Below are 18,870 nucleotides of genomic sequence, written 5' to 3'. Positions count from 1 at the left end.
CAGCTGCCTCCAGACTGTCCCTAACCCATCCTCTTTTCCCAGCTCCAGTCACCTGCTTACACCACATAATCTCCAAATTCTCATAATTATCTACAATCACCCCAACACCCTTGTTCTCTGCTCGCTGTTCCTCTTCAGTCCCTTATTGTCTGATCATCTTTCATAAAGCCAGACTGCACAATGATGGTTTTTCTACCAGCTGGGCCTTGCTGCCTCTTACCCTCTGGACACTAAACCCTCCCCCAATTTTGGTGGCTAGTCAAGGACCTCTGCACCAGCCAGGCAGTGTTCCTCTCCAAGATCTAAATCTCTGTATGTGTTGTCTCTCACCACAGCCACCTTACCTCCCACCTTTACCATACATCCCTTCCGCAATACCTCTGCACCCTCCAGTGTTTGCAACAGCACTCTAGTAATGGACCCACACCTTCCCATTTGAACATCACACTTTCCCACCTGTCCTACTTGTGTATGACATGTTCTCAAGGACACCTCAGAGCTCTCATAAACACTCCCTTTTGTTCCATCTAAAGAAAGGAAACTTTCATTTTCTGCCTTTCCACTCCAATTCTTAGACAGTTGGGGAATGATGGAGAAGTAATTGGTCCCCCTACAAATGCATGCCACCCAGTTCACTAATGCCTCTAATGCAATGTAACAATCTTTTAAGTTATTGCTACATTGCCCTTATATTCCCACAGGGCTGCTAAACCTCCAGCCCTCACTTTCCCATCATTTGTTTCATATTCTACTATGGGGAGTTGAGCCATTCACCTTGAGTATTAACAACTAGAGATACATATTCCATAGTCCATCTACAAACCCCACCCCTACCTACTACATTCTACTCACTGCTTCACCTCCCAAATCTTCCCTACCTGCCAGTGAACCTGACGCTTCACTGTCTCAAAGGTATGCTCTGTCAGTCTCACTTTTGTTTACCTCAGTGCTGTCTTTGTGCTTCCATGTCTTCCTCTTGGGATTCTCTTTTCTCTCCAGTCTTGAGTTACAGAAATCTTACCCATCACATACCAGGCCTTAATAACTTGGGTGATCAGTCTGTGAGAGCTAACTAATCACTTCCCCCTAACTGCCTTAGTATTTTTTTCTTACTTCTTGCACAGTTCCTATCATTCCTTCACATACTATAGGTTTCAACACATAGCATTTAATCTTCTTGAAAGAGGTCCAGTTTGTATATACTTTCCAACTCTACTCTGCTTCTTATACCTTGGAAACACATATATATTACCCACACACATATATATGTGCTTACCTATTTGTGTATATAACTTTACAATGTATTATAAAAAATTTACATCAAATATATGTATAGTCTCTACAAGTGTTCCCAAAATCAATGTAACTTAGCACTGTTGATAATGAAGAGTCTCTGGATGAAATGGTAAACCAAAAATTTCAAAAAAATAAAAAATTTATCAAGTGGCTTTTATCTAAGTTTTATGGATTAGGTTGAGAAATTTGTGAAATCTCTCAAGATACATGGGTACTTTTCTTCTGGTAAGAAAGTTTACAGCTTTTAATTCAGTCTCAAAAGGGCCCATCATGCAGGAAAAAAATTAGAAACAATTGCTCTGGAGATATGAAATAGAATTCACTTTGTTATATTCTGACCTAACATATATTTGGAATATCTAAATAATGTATCAATTGCATTAAATAAAGCTATAATATGAATTTAAAATACATGCATTCACATTTTTTAAAAATAGGCCACAATGGCCCAGTTTACATTAACATTTGTTTTTCACCAACACCTATCTTATTTATAGTAAGCTTAAACTTAATCTTATAGTACACAATGAACAGACACCAGTAAAGCATTTTTAGTCACTATCATATTAAGTTATATGGCTTAGTAAATAAATAAATAATAAGGACCAGGCTGCAATATAAACTAATCTTCAATTTTTACAACCACTAGATATTAGATCAATTTACGATAGAAATACAGCTTGACATTCCTTTCAGTTAGATCATCTCCTAATTGCCAAAAGGGTAGAAACATACACTTAATTTATTCAGTATATGTCATTAGGCTATTCATGTGTGGACATTTCATAAATCTTCTTGATGAAGCTGTTTTCATAATTACTTAATTTCCTCCCACCATTCATTTATTAATTCATTCATTTGAAAACAATCACAACTGGAACACAACATTGCAGGGTAGGGATGAACTCCAAGTTGATTCCTGGAGTTTTACCAGACCTTCTCTATCTCCCTACACCGAAGGCAGGACCCTGGGGACAGCAAGCTCAAGCTCTGAGTACATGACTAGGAATGAGCCCATCTCACTGCTGCACTCAAGGTACATCAGAAAGACATTCGAAGAGACAGATTTTGTAAGAGAAGGTGTTTTAATGTCACAGAATTAGTTTTCAACTAAAAAGTTAACATCTTTCCTATAATTTAGGATCACTGCCTCTAATTCTGCTACCACTTCTTATCCATGTATTCCTATTAAAGTTCAATGTGAAAAATTGTATTCACATTACGAAAGAATGAATTAAAAGATGGGCCTTCCAGCAGCAAACTTGCAACAAAACTATATGACATGCAAAGTCTGCATCAAATTGCTATATAAATCTCAGAATAATTTCCTGGGGTTTATCTGTCTCTATTTCAGGGAAATGCTAAGATTTCAGGTCCCTTGGTACTTAACCCCACAGTAACAGAGCAATCATCACTACCTCATTCTTCAGAAAAGAAAGTGAACACCAACTGGCTTCCCCTAATGATTGAAATAAGAGAAGCATATAATTAAAGGTGACCAAACACTGTTGTTACAAGATTTACATGTACTAAATGTAAACTGAATTTATGCCATTTACCTGATTTTTAGGGTTGCCTTTTTAAACAACAGCAAATCTATTTCAAGATGTTTAAGATGGTCTATAAAATGGTAAACTAGGAAAGCAGTTTCCTGTGTGTCTAAGAACCTGTGGAACTTCCCAGGAATGTTTTAGATAAAACCAGGAATATGTTATTGAGAAAACTAGGATAGAACCAAGATGGTGGTGTGAGTAGAGCAGCAGAAATCTCCTCCCCAAACCACATATATTTTTGAAAATACAACAAATACAAATATTCCTAAAAGAGAGACCAGAAGACACAGGACAACATCCAGACTACATCCACACCTGCAAGAACCCAGCGCCTCGGGAAGGGGGTAAGATACAAGCCCCGGCCTAGCAGGACCTGAGCGTCCCTCCCCCCAGCTCCCGACAGGAGGAGAGGTGTCGGAGCGGGAGGGAGAGGGAGCCCAGGACTGCTGAACACCCAGCCCTAGCCATCCACACTGAGAACACAGACACACAGTGTGTGAGGTGCTGGATACTAGGGAAACAGGACAGTAAGACCTGTGAGTGGGTCCCCGCAGCGCCCCTGGGACAAAGAAAAGTGAGTGCTTTTTGAAAGTCTTAAAGGGACAGGGACCCCACAGCTGGACGGAAGTGTCCTGGGACACTTAGCCCAGCAGCTGGGAATCCCAGGGAACACCGGGCACCCTAACCCCCTGGGCAGTAACACTGCTCAGAGGTCCCTCAAGGAGATAAATGGCCTCCCAACCATTCCCCTCCAACCGGGTTCCGCCATATTGGAGAAGCAGCCTGAGGCTGGCCACACCCACAGCAATCGCAGAGCTCCACAGCGGCTGGGCGAGAATTAGAAACCCTGTCTGCATGCAGCTACCCAGCACAAGTCGCTAGGGGTTGGTGTTCTCCCAGGAGAGGAAGGCCACAAACCAGCAAGAAAGGACTTTCTCTTAGCCAACACACCACCAGCTCGCCACAAATACCTCTATTGCCATGAAAAGGCAGGAAAATTTGATACAGACCAAGATTACAGAGGCAAATCCTGAGAAGGAGATAGACCTAATCAATCTCCCTGAAAAAGAATTAAAAATAAAGCTCATAATCATGCTGATGGAGCTGCAGAGAAATATGCAATAGCTAAGGGATGATGTACAGAAGGAGATTACAGAAACGAAACACTCTCTGGAAGGATTTATAAGAAGAATGGATAAGATGCAAGAGGCCATTGATGGAATAGAAACCAGAGAACAGGAACGCATAGAAGCTGACGCAGAGAGAGATAAAAGAATCTCCAGGAATGAAACAATATTAAGAGAACTGTGTGACCAATCCAAAGGGAACAATATCTGCATTATAGGGGTACCAGAAGAAGAAGAGAGAGAAAAAGGGATAGAAAGTGTATTTGAAGAAATAATCGCTGAAAACTTCCCCAAACTGGGGAAGGAAATAATCTATCAGACCATGGAACTGCACAGAACCCCCAACAGAAGGGACCCAAGGAGGACAACACCAAGACACATAATAATTAAAATGACAAAGATCAAGGACAAGGACAGAGTTTTAAAGGCAACTAGAGAGAGGAAAAAGGTCACCTACAAAGGAAAACCCATCAGACTTCTCGACAGAAACCTTACAAGCCAGAAGAGAATGGCATGATATATTTAATGCAATGAAACAGAAGGGCCTTGAACCAAGGATACTGTATCCAGCACGATTATCATTTAAATATGAAGGAGGGATTAAACAGTTCCCAGACAAGCAAAAGTTGAGGGAATTTGCCTTCCACAAACCACCTCTACAGGGTATTTTAGAGGGACTGATCTAGATGGGAGCACTCCTAAGACTAAATAGATGTCACCAGAGAAAATAAAATCACAGCAAAGAAAGCAGACCTACAAAATACTAACTAAAGGCAACAAATAAAATCAACTACCCACAAAAGTAGTTAAAGGAAACACAAAAGAGTATAGAATAAAACAACCAACATATAAAGAATGGAGGAGGAGGAAATCACCAGTGTTTAAAACAGCTCAATAAGTGAGTTAACTTAGACAGTAAGATACTAAAGAAGCTAACCTTGAACCTTTGGTAACCACGAATCTAAAGCCTTCATGGCAATAAGTACATATCTTCCAATAACCACTCTAAATGTAAATGGACTGAATGCACCAATCAAAAGACACAGAGTAATAGAATGGATAAAAAAGCAAGACCCATCTATATGCTGCTTACAAGAGACTCACCTCAAACCCAAAGACATGCACAGACTAAAAGTCAAGAGATGGAAAAACATATTTCAGGCAAACAACAGTGAGAAGAAAGCAGGTGTTGCAGTAGTATCAGACAAAATAGACCTCAAAACAAAGAAAGTAACAAAAGATAAAGAAGGACACTACATAACGATAAAGGGCTCAGTCCAACAAGAGGATATAACCATTCTAAATATATATGCACCCAACACAGGAGCACCAACGTATGTGACACAAATACTAACAGTACTAAAGGAGGAAAGAGAATGCAATGCATTCATTTTAGGAGACTTCAACATGCCACTCACTCCAAAGGATAGATCCACTGGACAGAAAATAAGTAAGGACACAGAGGCACTGAACAACACACTAGAACAGATGGACCTAATAGACATCTATAGAACTCTACATCCAAAAGCCACTATTTACAATAGACAAGAAATGGATGCAACCTGGGTGTCCATCAGTGGATGAATGGATGTGGTACATATACACAGTGGAGTATTGTTCAGCCATAAGAAGAAAGAAATTTCTACCATTTGTAGCAACATGAATGGAGCTAGAGGGTATAAATAAGCCAGGGTATAAATAAGCCAGGCGGAGAAAGACAGACACCAAACGATTTCACTCATATATGGAGTATAGGAACAAGGAATGACTGAAGGAACAGAACAGCAGCAGAATCACAGAACCTAAGAATGGACTAAGGGTTACCAAAGGGAAAGGGACTGGGAAGAATGAGAGGGAAGGGAGGGATAAGGGTGGGGGAAAGGAAAGGGGATATTACGATTGCATGCATGATGTGGGGTGGGGGCATGGGGAGGGCTGTGCAACACAGAGAAAAGTGGTGATTCTGCGGCGTCTTGCTATGCTGATGTACAGTACTGTAGTGGGGTTTGTGGGGGGGGTCTTGGTTAAGGGGGGACCCTAGTAAACATAATGGTCTTCATGTAATTGTAGATTAATGACAAAAAAAAAAGAAAACTCAGTCTACTTTACAGACTTCACAATTATGTCCTGTAAAATTACTAGAGTAGTAGTATTTGCTTTTGAACTATTAGACATTCAGGAGCCAACCACCTTCCCTCTCCACCCACTACTGAATAAGAAAGAAGAAAACCTTTAATACAAGACCAAAAGGAAAGTAAACTTAGGTTCATAAATGCTATTGAACAGCCATAATTTAACTATCATCCTTTGATTGAATAAAATGGGACCACATTTTATAAAAGATGGACAAAAATGAAACTCCACTAATTCCTGTTGATAAGGGTAAGAGATACATAAATACTACACAGAGCTCCAATATTTTAGAAAATTACATTTATAGATTCACCATCAAGAAATTTTTGAGCAAGCTTTATTAAAAATGAGAGGAGAAAGGAGACCCAGGGCTCTTTATTACCACCTGTGTATTATCAAATCCCCAAAGAGTTTCTAAGGCTTTCAAATATGTAGCCTGCTCACTGCTTCCAATAACTAGAGTTAAATGCACCCACAAACCCTAATCTCATCTCTGCACCTCAGAGTTATCAAGTGGGGCAAACAGGTGGCACTCAAACACACTATCTCATGTAGGGGACATTATCCCTATCTTACGGATTAAGAGAGCGAGGTCAGAGTCACTGTGTCTTCAGGGATGAATTACGACCTGTAGGAACAAGTTACCTCTCACCACTGCAGGCACCAAAACAAAGGAGATGCTCCATGCCAAGGCAAGGCAGCACAGCCCTTCTCGAAGGGTCAGGATCACAGAAGGCAACACACCACCAGGCTTTCCTGTTCTCTTCTCACTGGGGCCTGTAAGCCTTGCCCACCTGTTTTTTGGCAACATCAGAGACTCTCCTTTATAAAAATAATACTCTGAAAGATCTGCCTTGTATATCTCTATGGCTAGAAGCCCAAATAAAGTAGGCTTATATGAATTCCTTACCATACCACTGAACATTTCAGACCTAACATTGACCCTGGGCTATCATTTGACACACAGCTGTCAGTTAAAGTATCTGAAGCACCTCCTTATTCTGTTATGTAATTAGCATCATACAGATGCAGACAAAGACTGCTGTTAACAGAAGAGATTTGATTCCTCCATTCCAAACTAAGACTGCTTTGTTTTCAAAGAAAGCAACATTGTTGGCCTTTCTTAAAGTGTTACTGTTTTAGAGTGTATGCATTGATTAGAAAACAAAAGTCAGTATGAGGAACTTCTTACCATCTATCCTGCAAAGGCAAACACTTAGGATATGATGCTGGCAGAGCAAGTTTGGTTTTAGAAAGAAACTGCTTCTGCATAAATTCTGTCCCAGGTGATCTGAAGTTTAAACATCCTTGGAAATCTAGTGTAACATGTCAGCCTCTTTGCAACATCAGCAGTTGGACCTGACTGAGTTTCAAAGTTAAGGGTTGTGCTTTTGGTGGCTGAAAAATGATTTCAAGAAACTCAAGTGAACATGTAAGAAATAATAGCCAAATATCTGAACACACGGCTACCTCCATTTATTTTAATTACATGATAATAACATTTGATATCCTTAAACATCTTTATGTTTTGCTATTTATCAGGTACCTGTTTAATAGGTTAAGCATTTCCATACTGTGAGTAAAATTGTAACATTCCGTAGTCTCTGTCTCTGGTTTTAGTACATCTGCATATCAATAGGTGTTCAGAGCTGTAAAGAAATGGCTTTAGTGCATTTGCATCATTCCCCAGGAGTGGAGAGACGTTCATCTCCGTATCAAGGGTAATTGCCTGGGCAGGGAGGGCTTATCTATACCCAAGATGTGAGGGGAGTGCCAGTTTGGCTTCTGTTGGAGCAGGAAAGAGAAGAGGGCCTGGACTGCACTTTGTGAGCAATAAATAGATTTTAAACTTTATTTCTCCTTTTGACTGATTTCAGTTTTTAGAGGTATTTTGCCCTGGGATTTCCTCTCACCGGACTTACATTTGGCGCAATCGGTAAGATTCCTCTGAACCCTAAATCTGTCATAATGGGTGCAGTCTTTGGGAGGGCCACCCCTAGAAATGATGGGGAGAAGTGGCGCTCGAGCAGAGGGATGTGTGTCTACAACACTGATGTGGTCATAGAGGTGCCACCACCACTTCTGGCCACGCCAACCCCAGCCTGTGGCCAGAGCCTAAGGCTACTGCTTCTGCCACTGCTACTGCTCCTGCTGCAGGCCAGAGCCTGGTCACAACTATGGAAAAGAGCAGAGGTCCGGTACATCTTGATAGAAAAGCAACTGGCTGCTGTGTACCATGCCTTTTTGCCTGGGGAGCTCATTGCCAGAAAAGCTCTGACCAAGGTAATAACCACCTATCCCATCGTGGCATGGGTACGAGACTGGACCCAAAGGCCATGGAGTGGTGTGGCACAGGCACCTACCGTATATCAAGTGACTGGTCATTTGCCTTTGGCATCCCCAGGGAATGGTGAAGCAGACACACTGGTCCAGGTACACTAGCTAGAAGGAAAGCCTGCCTCTGATGTGGCCCAATGGCTACATGAGCATTTGTTGCACATGGGGCAAAAGATAATGTGGGCTGTAGCCCCTCGGTGGGGCTTGCCATTGACCTTAGAAGAAGTCAGCCGATCCTGGAAGGAGTGCCCTGCATTTTGTGCAGATCAGCAAACCACCAAGAGGGGCCCAGAGCATCTCTTTGCAGCCTATGGCTGGTCGCCAGTGATTGAGAGTGATCAAGGCACACACTTTATTGGACATGCATTGCAAGAATGGGTGCAGCAATTAGGAGTAAAATGGGCATGGCCCTGGACATTTCAACACATGGATCGGCGATGGCTGGCTCTTCTGGCACCTTGGGGAAAAGGCCTGGAAGCTGGCCTCCTGTGTATTCCTGGAGTAACAGCAAAGTGGCTCCCCACAAACATGGTTATCTGCTTCTACCTGTGTCCTGGATGCATCCCCTGGCTGCACCTTCTATGTGATGGCTAGAATGCTAGAATGGACAAGCTTTGGACTGAATCTGCATGGCACTTTGAACCTAGCTGAATCCTGTGGCTTGAGAATTATCATAATTGTTTTGCTATTGTCAAGAAAAAATTGCTTAAAGAGAAGCTGACTTTGTCTAATGTTTGGTAAAAATTTTGTGAGCAATCTAGCATGGTTGTTAGGAATGAGTAAACAAGTATAGAAACATATTTTGTGCTTAGTGAGAGATTGTGCTGTGAAGTATGTTTACTTAATCTGCATAGGCTGAATCCTCTGGTTTGAGGATTATCAATATTTTATTGCTGTTACTATTGTATGTTACTAGATTGGTCAGAAGAGGTGGGACAAGTAAATTGTAAGGTGAGATTTCTGGAGGGGTGGCCTGTGGGTAAAATTGTAACATTTCCAGAATATCTCTCCTGGCTTTAGTACATCTGCATATCAATAGGCATTCAGAGGTGGAAAGAGGTATGGCTTTAGTGCATTTGCATCATTCCTCAGGGATGGAGAGAAGTTCATCTCCATATCAATGGGTAATTACCTGAGCAGGGAGGGCTTATCTGTACCTGAGAGGGGAGGGGAGTGCCGATTTTGCTACTGTTGGAGCAGGAAAGAGAGAAGGGCCTGGACTGCACTTTGTGAGCAATAAACGGATTTTAAACTTTATTTCTCCCTTTGACTGATTTCGGTTTTTAGAAGTATTTGGCACCTGGATTTCCTCTCCCCCAACTTAACACATACTGAATTCTTAGCCATTAAATATTGTTTAAATAAAATTTAATATTTACTTTCAGACTGCATCATTAGTCTATAGTAATATTTCAGTGCAAAGTGTTTCTGAAAATGCTAGTTCCATGGGAGATTACCAGGCGATACCAGAAAAAGAGGTTCCTTGGTTCTTTGCAAGCTTTTTGTAAGTATTTACAGAGTTAAATGGCATTAAGCCGAGTTTCTTCAGTGAAGGATTTCTAGGAATAGTTAACATGGACTGTGACGATGGGTAAGTGAATAAAAATATTTCTATAAGAAACTAATTGTTTCAACCAGGGTCACTGGTCAAATAATTTATAAATACAGGGGTATATGAACACCCCTGTAACAACTCCTACTCTCATTAGATGAACAGTTCTGAAAGATTAAACTATTAATAATTACAGAGATTTTCTAGATACTAGAAGTAACAACAATAAATTTGTGAAGCTCTTTCATGTAAATTTTAAGCATATTTTTCCCCAAACACTCCTAAGAATCCTACAGGGTAAAGAAGTCAGGAATTATTTGCCCCATTTTTCAAATGAGGAAATGGCACCCAGGAATATAAATGACTTGAGCAAAGTGAGTCACTTAGTTGTCCCATACAGAAGCACTGGGAAAGGTTCAGAAATACCTGTCTTCTCACTTAGTCCAGTGCTTTCCAGTATATTCCCTCCTCTCTCTCACTCTTTCTCTCCTAGGGCTATGCTTAGCACAGGAAGAAGGTACTCCAGAAATTTAGACTAAGGGGAAAGACTAGCAAAGAGAGTCAGCTAAAGGAACCAATTCCTTTCCATCACTACCAGACATAGAGTGTTCAGACTCGAGGTGGTGAATCGTTTTCACATTTTCTTTCTATTCATTTCAAAGACACATATCCTATGAAAAGACCTTCTGTTGGCCTTATTTAAGCTTCTGAATAGTACTAAACTAGAAGTCAGAAACAGACATACTTGGTCCTGAAGACAACTGTGCTTTCACATCAATAATAGGCCAAAGGAAGAAATGAGATTATTATCTAGTTGGATTGAAGATTTTCAAAAACAAGGTCCTATACTCATGCAACACCATTAAATGAAGACCTTTGTTCAAGGACAGTAGTTCTCAAAGTTTGGTCCCTGACAAGGAGCATCAGTGGCATGTGGGAACTGGTTAGAAAAGCAAAAGCAAATTCTAGGTCTAGGCCCTACCCTAGAACTACTGAATCAGAAACTTTAGAGAGGGATCCACTGATTTGTATAGAAAAGGCCCTGCAGGTGATTCCTATGCAATTCAAATTTCAGAATGCTCTAGGATATTCAGTGTATACTTAAATAACTTACTACTCAAAGTCATTTACAACAATAATCATTTTAACTAATATTCTCATCAATAAGGGTCTGATGGATTTAGAAATTGGGACACATTACAAAAAAAAGGCTAGTAACATTACTCTGCATTAGCCATTCATCAGGGGTTGGCTTCAAAAAAAACAGGAATTTGAGAAAAATGAATACATTTCTTTTTCCCATGCAGTCTTTTTTAAGCATACATATCGAAGTGTCCAAGCCCCTACTGAGTAGTTATTTCTCAATAATTGGCCAGAAATGCTTAGTAGCTGTAACTTTAGTCCCACCCTTGTACAATGACAGAAATACAGCCTTATGACAAAGGATTATTTCTCTAGTAAAACTACAAGTGTGTTTTGCAGTGTTAGGGCACACTTGAAATCTAGTGGGAACAGCAAGGGATGCTGACTCTCCAGGGGGTTCCTTTTATTCTCTAATCCATATACTAGCAGCTGCTGTTTGTAAAACCCCAAATCTACCTGGGCCAGTAAGGTTTGGACAGCAGCCTGCCATCAACTCCCTTCCTTAACTTGCTTAGTCTTAAATTGATTATTGTGTGAAATAGGAATTAACAAGAAGATATGGTCCTCTGTTAGCAAAACAAATGTAAGATATCGATACTGTTCTATGTTGCCTGTAAGGGATGCAGTGTAGCAGAGCAGCACGAGCTCAGCCTGGCTTCTAGTCCCACGGACCTGGGTTAGAATGCAAGCCCTACCACTTACTATGAGGGTGACTTAAGATTAAACTTTCAGGCCTCTGTTTCCTCCTTTGTAAAATGGGGTTATCAATTTCTCTTACCTACCTCATAGGATTATTGGAAAGGAATGAGTGAAAAAAACACCTGGTTAGTATGTAGCCCAGAACAAGCTTCCAATAAATACTAACAGTTTTCATTAGTATTTAAGTATTTTACAAAGCTAGCTTTTTAAACCATAACAAATGATAAAAACACAAACTAAAAAAATACTAAAATTAAAGATAAAAATCCCATTTTCACTTATAACTTTTCAAAAAGAGTTTCTACAGGGATCAAAGTTTGCATGTGATCCATAAGTATTTTAAAAGGTGAAAATTATTAACACCCTGTTCCTATTCCTGGTTGAAAATAAATAAGAAAGACTATAGCTTGCATTAGATTGAACATTACAACTGTTTCTATTAGAACCAGTGCCTGTCTTAGAATTTAAGCAAAAAAAAAAAAAAAAAAAAATGCTGCTTTCAGGAAGATGAAGCAAGTAATTCCTTTAGATAGGGAGAGCTTTCAAATCTAACCATACCTAAAATACTAAACAAAAAAGAAAACAGTTTCTACATTTCACTTCCCACCTTACTTTGAAGAAGTAAAACAATTTTATCTTATTTCTCCATAATTTTTAAGTATTCAATTTCTTGGAGTTGGTAGGAAAAAATGTTTCACACAATTTCATTTCCACTCTGTAGATATTGTCTAGGTATAAATACAATATTCACTTCTACTGTTGTTATGGGGGCTGGGGGGAAAGAAACACTAGATATAATATTTTGTATGATGTCTTTTATTATAATGAAAATAAACAATAATCAAGTTTTTCTTGGGGAAAAGAGGGGTCAAAATGTCAAAATTGGAAGAGTTCATTACACAGGTGAAAAAACAGAATAGAAATATTTGTCCTGTGTGTGATTTCTGACATTTGGGTGTTGTAAGTCATGGAAATAGGGTGATGTCCATTATTAAGAATATTAATTTCAGAACTTCTTTTGGAAAAATTGCACTGAAATTCTAGCAAATAATATAAGTGAGATATATTCTTTCAAATTTCAGCCATTAGCAATATACATACAAATATTTAATGCAACTGATGCCTTAATTCTAACATTTAATTCCGGTATAAATGTAAATGTGTAAGATATGCTTCTGTCTCAGATGTTAATTTTGTCAAGAACACACATGCACAAAAAAGAAACAGAACAAGAACTAAAGCCCTCTTATTTTAAGGCGTCCCTGGCTGCCATTCTAAAATTCTTGACAGGGCAAGCAGAGAATGTGACCCTGAAGTAACGCAGCATCAGAGGGAAGAGGAAGTGGCAAGATCTGGGCCATTGCCTGCATGTGGGCCCCATGCCCCAGATGACTCTGGCACTCTGCACAGGGGATGCTGCCCATCCAAGCCTTTATATGAGAAAACAGGGGAACAGCTCCGTACAGACTGTCTGTTTGAAACTTTGGGTATATGAAGAATAGAAGCTGCCACTTGGTTTGTGAACCAAGAAAGAGAGCCAGACATTGGAAAAAGGTTTCCACATCTTTCTTGGTAAACATTAAAGCAGGGTAGTGCTGAATTACAGTGAAAAAGTAAATTACTTTTTAAAATAATTATGTTTGTGCACACACACACACACACACACACACATATGACAATGTTTGGTTGCAAAGTAAAAAAACATTTAAAAAGAAGAAAATTATCATTTTACAACTTAGCCAACTCTTAGCTCATTTTTACATCATAAGTTTCTGCAATACTGTATGGAATTTTTTTAGTCTTTTCCATCAATTAGATGAGTTAAGAACCCTAAGATTTCATCATTAATGGCATTTGAATCTAAATTTTAAATTCTCTGAGAGGGAGGATTTGTGATAGATAAAGTTCTATACTTCTGGAGAACTTTCAAACTTGCCAAAAGTATCCTAGGAAAATTATAGGATTCTACTTGCACTCTGCAAGCCACTTTGCATCAAACCATTCCTTTCTAAAAAGTTATCAAAGAGCATGTAACTATGAAAATGCACAAAATTACCAGACACTACTGAAATATTCCAAAATTACAATAAAATTGTTTTTATTTAGTCCATCTATGTACTTATAGACTTCTTTTCTAAAAAATGTGTTATCTCTGAAAATGCTTAGTAACTGTACAGTAGAAAGCAACTGATCATTCTTAATTAAGTTTCAAATGTGCTTCCTCACACAGCTGCACACACATGTGCACTAATGTGACTGTTAGGTACACCTGCTCTAAGGTAGCAGGATTTCATAAAGCACATGGCAAGAATGGCATTTCAAGACTTAATCTGTTGAATATAAATCTGTACTTTCTCTCAATAGTTTATGGCACATATGCTTAGTGCTATACAGGAATCTGATGTATGAAAATGTGGGCAATTTTCAATTTCCATATTGAAAATAAAGCTATCTTTTCAACCTAAGTAAGTTATGCTTTTCCACACTATAACTGAGTGATTTCTCACTGAGAAATATCTGAATAACTTTTCAACATTTACATAAAATACCCTTTGATTCAACCAAACATTAAAAGAAAAAGAAACAGCTGAAATATCTTTACAAGCTGCTGAAAATTATAAATAAGAAGTATAATTGTTCTTGTCATGTGTAACTAGGACAACACAGCAAATGCAGTGATGATTTTTGTTACTATCTGAAATCTTCAGTTACTCAGCATTAAGGACACCAATGATAAAAAGAAAATTACATTCTTGACATTAAGAGCTTACACTCTGGATTGCACACATGGTGAAAATCTGTTTCTAAAGATCACACCTCTTTTTTATAGGAATCACCCGAAAATCTGAAGTTGGACTGACCATACAGCTCAGATTTGCACTGACGGTATATAGAGACAAACAGTTTTTCACATAATAGAAGTTTTGTATTGAATCTCTATGGTATGAAATTCTAATTTCTTGTCTAGTAAATTGATTTACTGAGTTTTAAAGGAAAGTAGTATGTTGATCCATATTTGTAATCTGCAAATATTAAGTTAAATGTATATTTAACATAATTAAAGGAAAAATAAAGAATTCTAACACATACATTTTTCTGGAATATTTGTCTGTCTCTCTTTTTTTGGAAGATCAGAACAGTGTGTGTGCCCTGATAATAACCTGATGAAGGAGGCTCCCATATCCACAATACCAAAAGCTACCTCATTCTCTAATAAGGTTAGCTGCAAATTGTTGTAGACATCAATGTTCCTTTAAGTCAAATTAAAATACAAATACTTACAGAATTGGAGATAAATGTTTCCATAAACTTAATAAAGTTACTTAATAAAGAAACAATAAAGTTTGCAATTTACACTATCTCTGGCTTCAATTTTAATAAATCTGATTTTTCTGCACAACTACAAAAAAAGTCCACGTCATTAGAGTGCACACTAAAGCACTTCAGAAGTACACAGAACTGGGTGAACTTGTGTTCAATCAAAGGTACATGAGTCATAATTTATTCTGGAAACCTAACTACCTATAACACAGCCTCTACTTACAATAGGTCAAAGATAGAAAAAGTTTTTAAAGATCTATCAAGAGCAAAGGAAAACATATACACCCACCTATTTTTTGTATGCACAGTGCCTTGCAACTATTAATTTGCAAAAGAATCATTTCATTTAAAATTAAATACCACATTTCTAAGAAGCAACAATTACCCTGAGACTCTGAGGTCTTTTAAATGGGATCATTTCACCCTCTCAAACCAATGGAATGTTCTTCGCCCTTTGTTTTTTGTTCTGCATCTGCATTAACATGGCTGCTAATTATATTAGCCTGGTGGCACATAAAGTCTGAATGAAAAAAAATCACATGATTCTTATAGAACATAAAACACTCTTTAGGATTCAAATGTATAGGTGCTTAGACTGAGCACTCCTATACTACAGCTATCTCTATTTTGTTATAGAACTTAGCATCAATTCAGAATTTCCATTTCACAAGTGATATAGCACCTCTCCAATACACCATTGCATGTATGAATGCATATGAACACACACACAAAGAAATCTTTAGACTTATCATGCTACTTTGTATAGTTAGCTTCCCTATTTGTATATTTACGTTTTTCCCAAAACGATTTAAATTCTTGTTAAGTTCATCACACAAAATGCCCTACAGATCTAATGCCTACAACTGCCATTATAAAGCTCTATGTTAAATGATTAAAAGTTAAATCACATTTCTAAAATTTTAAACTGAAAATAGCATAAGAATGCTCTTACCCACCCACTCATTCTCAGTTTTATGCTTTTATACAGTGAATCAGCAAATGCATTCTTTTCTGAATCACATATGAACATAAGAATGTTTCGAAAATGCTTATACAATTTGGCATACTTGGTCTAACTGGTGGTTTAACAAAGTAAAACTCTCTCATTGTCCTGATTAGCTTTATCATCAAACATAAAAATCCTTTATTGCAAAACTTAAATGAGTGTGTGGTACAGAAGAATAAACTGGTCTACACATCCTTGAGGAAATATTCTTAAAATTGTATTTATAGTTCCATCTTCTTTTCCTTCAAACCAACATAAGCAATTCAGATCAAAAAATGCATCATCAGATAACTTTCCTGGGAAAGAAAACCTTCCCAAGACAATAATGCAACAAAAAGCACCCTTCAGCTAAATATTGAAACACCACCACTCCTGGGCTTCATGACAACTTATAAACAATGAAGTACACTTAAGGAATTCCATCAGTTTCAATAGCAAATCCATACTCTCTTGAACACTTTACTGATTGGGCTCTCAAAAATCTCCAGTTTTGCAGTCCTTTCGATCTTTATGAAACAACTGTTGGAAATGTGGGTAGCTGTTCAGATTAATTTATACTTTACAAGGAAGGCTATTTGATAACAGGAGTGAGCAAGTACTTCCTACCTCAAATCAACCACTTAGGGTGGTATATTTTTCACCTCTAAACTCTCCTCAGCCACTCCTTATATTGCTATTAGGGGATTTAAATTCAGAGACAGGACCAGGGCTCCTCGCCTCTTTGCAACTGCACAACATTCCTCAAAAAGTACATGTAATTCTCCGTTCTGTGGGGTCAGACAATAGTATTTCACGAGCAGTTACAAACATAATGTAAGATTATGGTTTATAATAATTGTGATTTAAAGGCTACTGGTTCAGTCCATGTCAATAGCTTTGGCGAGTTCATCTAAGAATTTCTCTTCAATCTACGTACTTTTAAAACTCAATGTGGTTCTAGATCACACTGCTGTAAGGATACCATCTGCCCTACATAGTGGTTTGGCCGAGCATTATACTTATAAGACAGTATAGTCCTTTAAAAATAACACACATCAATGAAGAAACAGACACTGTAAAAATTAGTATATGGAAGAAAAAATTTAAATTCCATAGCTCTGTCTTTTAACACCTGTACAGTAAATTCTGTGTGACAATCACGCTGTTAAAGTAATAAGAATGCAAAGCATAAAGGAGCAAGAGCTACATCTTGCTTTGCTTAAAGAAATTAAAGACAAGTTTAACCCGCACCTGCCAAACTGTCTTCAGAAGAACAGAAATAGATGGGGGCAGAAAGGCTCACCTCTCCTGTACCCGACAGTGCGTCTCCCTGAAATCATTTTAAATATAGGCAATATATCTGTCACCTTTTCCCTTTTATTTTTTCCCATCCGAATCAATGACAGACCCTTTACTGCACTCCCCTGCCCACTACCTCAAACACATTACAAAATCAGAGAACCCAAGTGTCACTTACCAGTTGCATGCCACAGATAAAGATAAGCGTGCACCTGCCACTGCAATAACCCATGGTTTCCGAGACCCCTGCCACAGCCAGACTGTCCCGCGTCGGCCACCGTCGAGCCCCCACTTTATCCAATCAGAACGCGGGGAAGGACAAGCAAACCTGCCGAGGGTTCGGAGGCTCCGGGCTGCTGCCAGCATCCTGGGAAGTGACAGGCATTAGGACCTGCTGGCGCGGCGGCGGCGGCGGCAGCTCCAGCCGCGCCCGCCAAACATACCTTCACTCGCTCGGTGCACACGCCGCGCCGCTGGCAGCGCCGCCCGTGGAGGCGCGCCCGGGGCCCGCAGGGGCAGCAGCGGCAGCCTCGCAGCGCCGCCGCACCCTCGGGCATCTGGCCGCAAAGTTTTGCCCCGCCGCCCCCCACGCGGACTCGCCCCACGCCCCCCAGCGCGGCCGCCGCCCGACGCGCGCTCGCCCCGCGCTCTCCGCGCTCCGGCTTCGGGGGCGGTAGATGCGCGCGCGGGGCGCTGGCCGTCTTCCTGCGCCGCCCGCGGCTTCTCTGCGCCCTGCGCTGCGGGCCCGGCGGAGGGCGGGGCGCGGGCCGGGCGGGGGCGTCCGGGCTCCGCGGTCCCGTGCGGCGGAGGCGGTGGCTGTGCGCAGGGAGGCTGAGGCCGGGCGGCGTCCTGCGGAGGCGCTGCCCTCCCCTCGCCCAAATGTGTTAGTCCTCCTCCACCAAATCCTGCACCCTGCTCCCCGCCGCCCCCTCCCAGAGCGTCAACTTCTGCCAGGCTCGCCGGGGCCGCCGCCAAGGGGGCTGCTGGCGGCGTTGTCTGGGCGAGCAGGAGCGGCGCAGGAACGGTGGCTGCGGCGGTGCCGGCGCGGGGGACCACGGAGAGGAGAGTCCGGGCGGCATGTCAGTGGCTTGCTGGGCTTGTGTTGGTCCTGCTCCCGCCGCTGTGCCGGGAGCATCAGGAGCGAGCAAGGCGCGTGTATGCGTCTGTTTGGGGGAGAAGGGACGAAGAGCAGGGTTAGGGAAGAGGGTGGGGTGAGGAAGTAGGGGTGCTGAGGACGAGAAAGCCCGCTTGGCGGGCGGGCGGAGCAGAGACGAAGGGGCGCCACGGCCGCCGACGTACTGCCAGGGGCCCAGCACCTTGCTCCCGAGGATGCGCAAGAGCAAGAGCGTGGAGAGTTACGGAGCAACCCCTGCTCGGGAAAAAGGACCAGGTTGCTGTTGGAGTTGGGGACAGGGAACCGAGAAA

At 40.6% G+C, this 18,870-nt stretch overlaps 1 protein-coding gene across 3 annotated transcripts in view; it reads right to left on the bottom strand.

The window, feature by feature from the left end:
• The window catches only part of NKAIN2 (sodium/potassium transporting ATPase interacting 2), a 1,075,019-nt gene extending 1,056,983 nt beyond the window's left edge, over positions 1-18,036 (bottom strand). Inside the window, exons 1-2 of one of the 3 annotated variants that reach the window (XR_005054596.2) lie at positions 17,889-18,036; positions 17,624-17,812 (exon numbers count right to left, since the gene is read on the bottom strand). Coding sequence is in view for 2 of the 3 variants with exons in the window: in XM_036993719.2 (XP_036849614.1) it covers positions 17,624-17,677 (54 nt within the window). In the remaining variant the exon portion in view is untranslated. Of the gene's footprint in view, positions 1-17,623 lie in introns of all 3 variants that reach the window. The other 2 variants (XM_036993719.2, XM_036993718.2) reach the window with 2 other exon arrangements.
• Between the last annotated feature and the right edge of the window lie 834 nt (positions 18,037-18,870).

Source organism: Manis javanica, chromosome 13 (assembly GCF_040802235.1).
Source record: "Manis javanica isolate MJ-LG chromosome 13, MJ_LKY, whole genome shotgun sequence".
In the NCBI taxonomy this organism is placed as follows: Eukaryota; Metazoa; Chordata; class Mammalia; order Pholidota; family Manidae; genus Manis; species Manis javanica.
The sequence above is the reverse complement of the archived record's forward strand: the minus strand, read 5'-3'. Positions and strand labels throughout refer to the sequence as shown.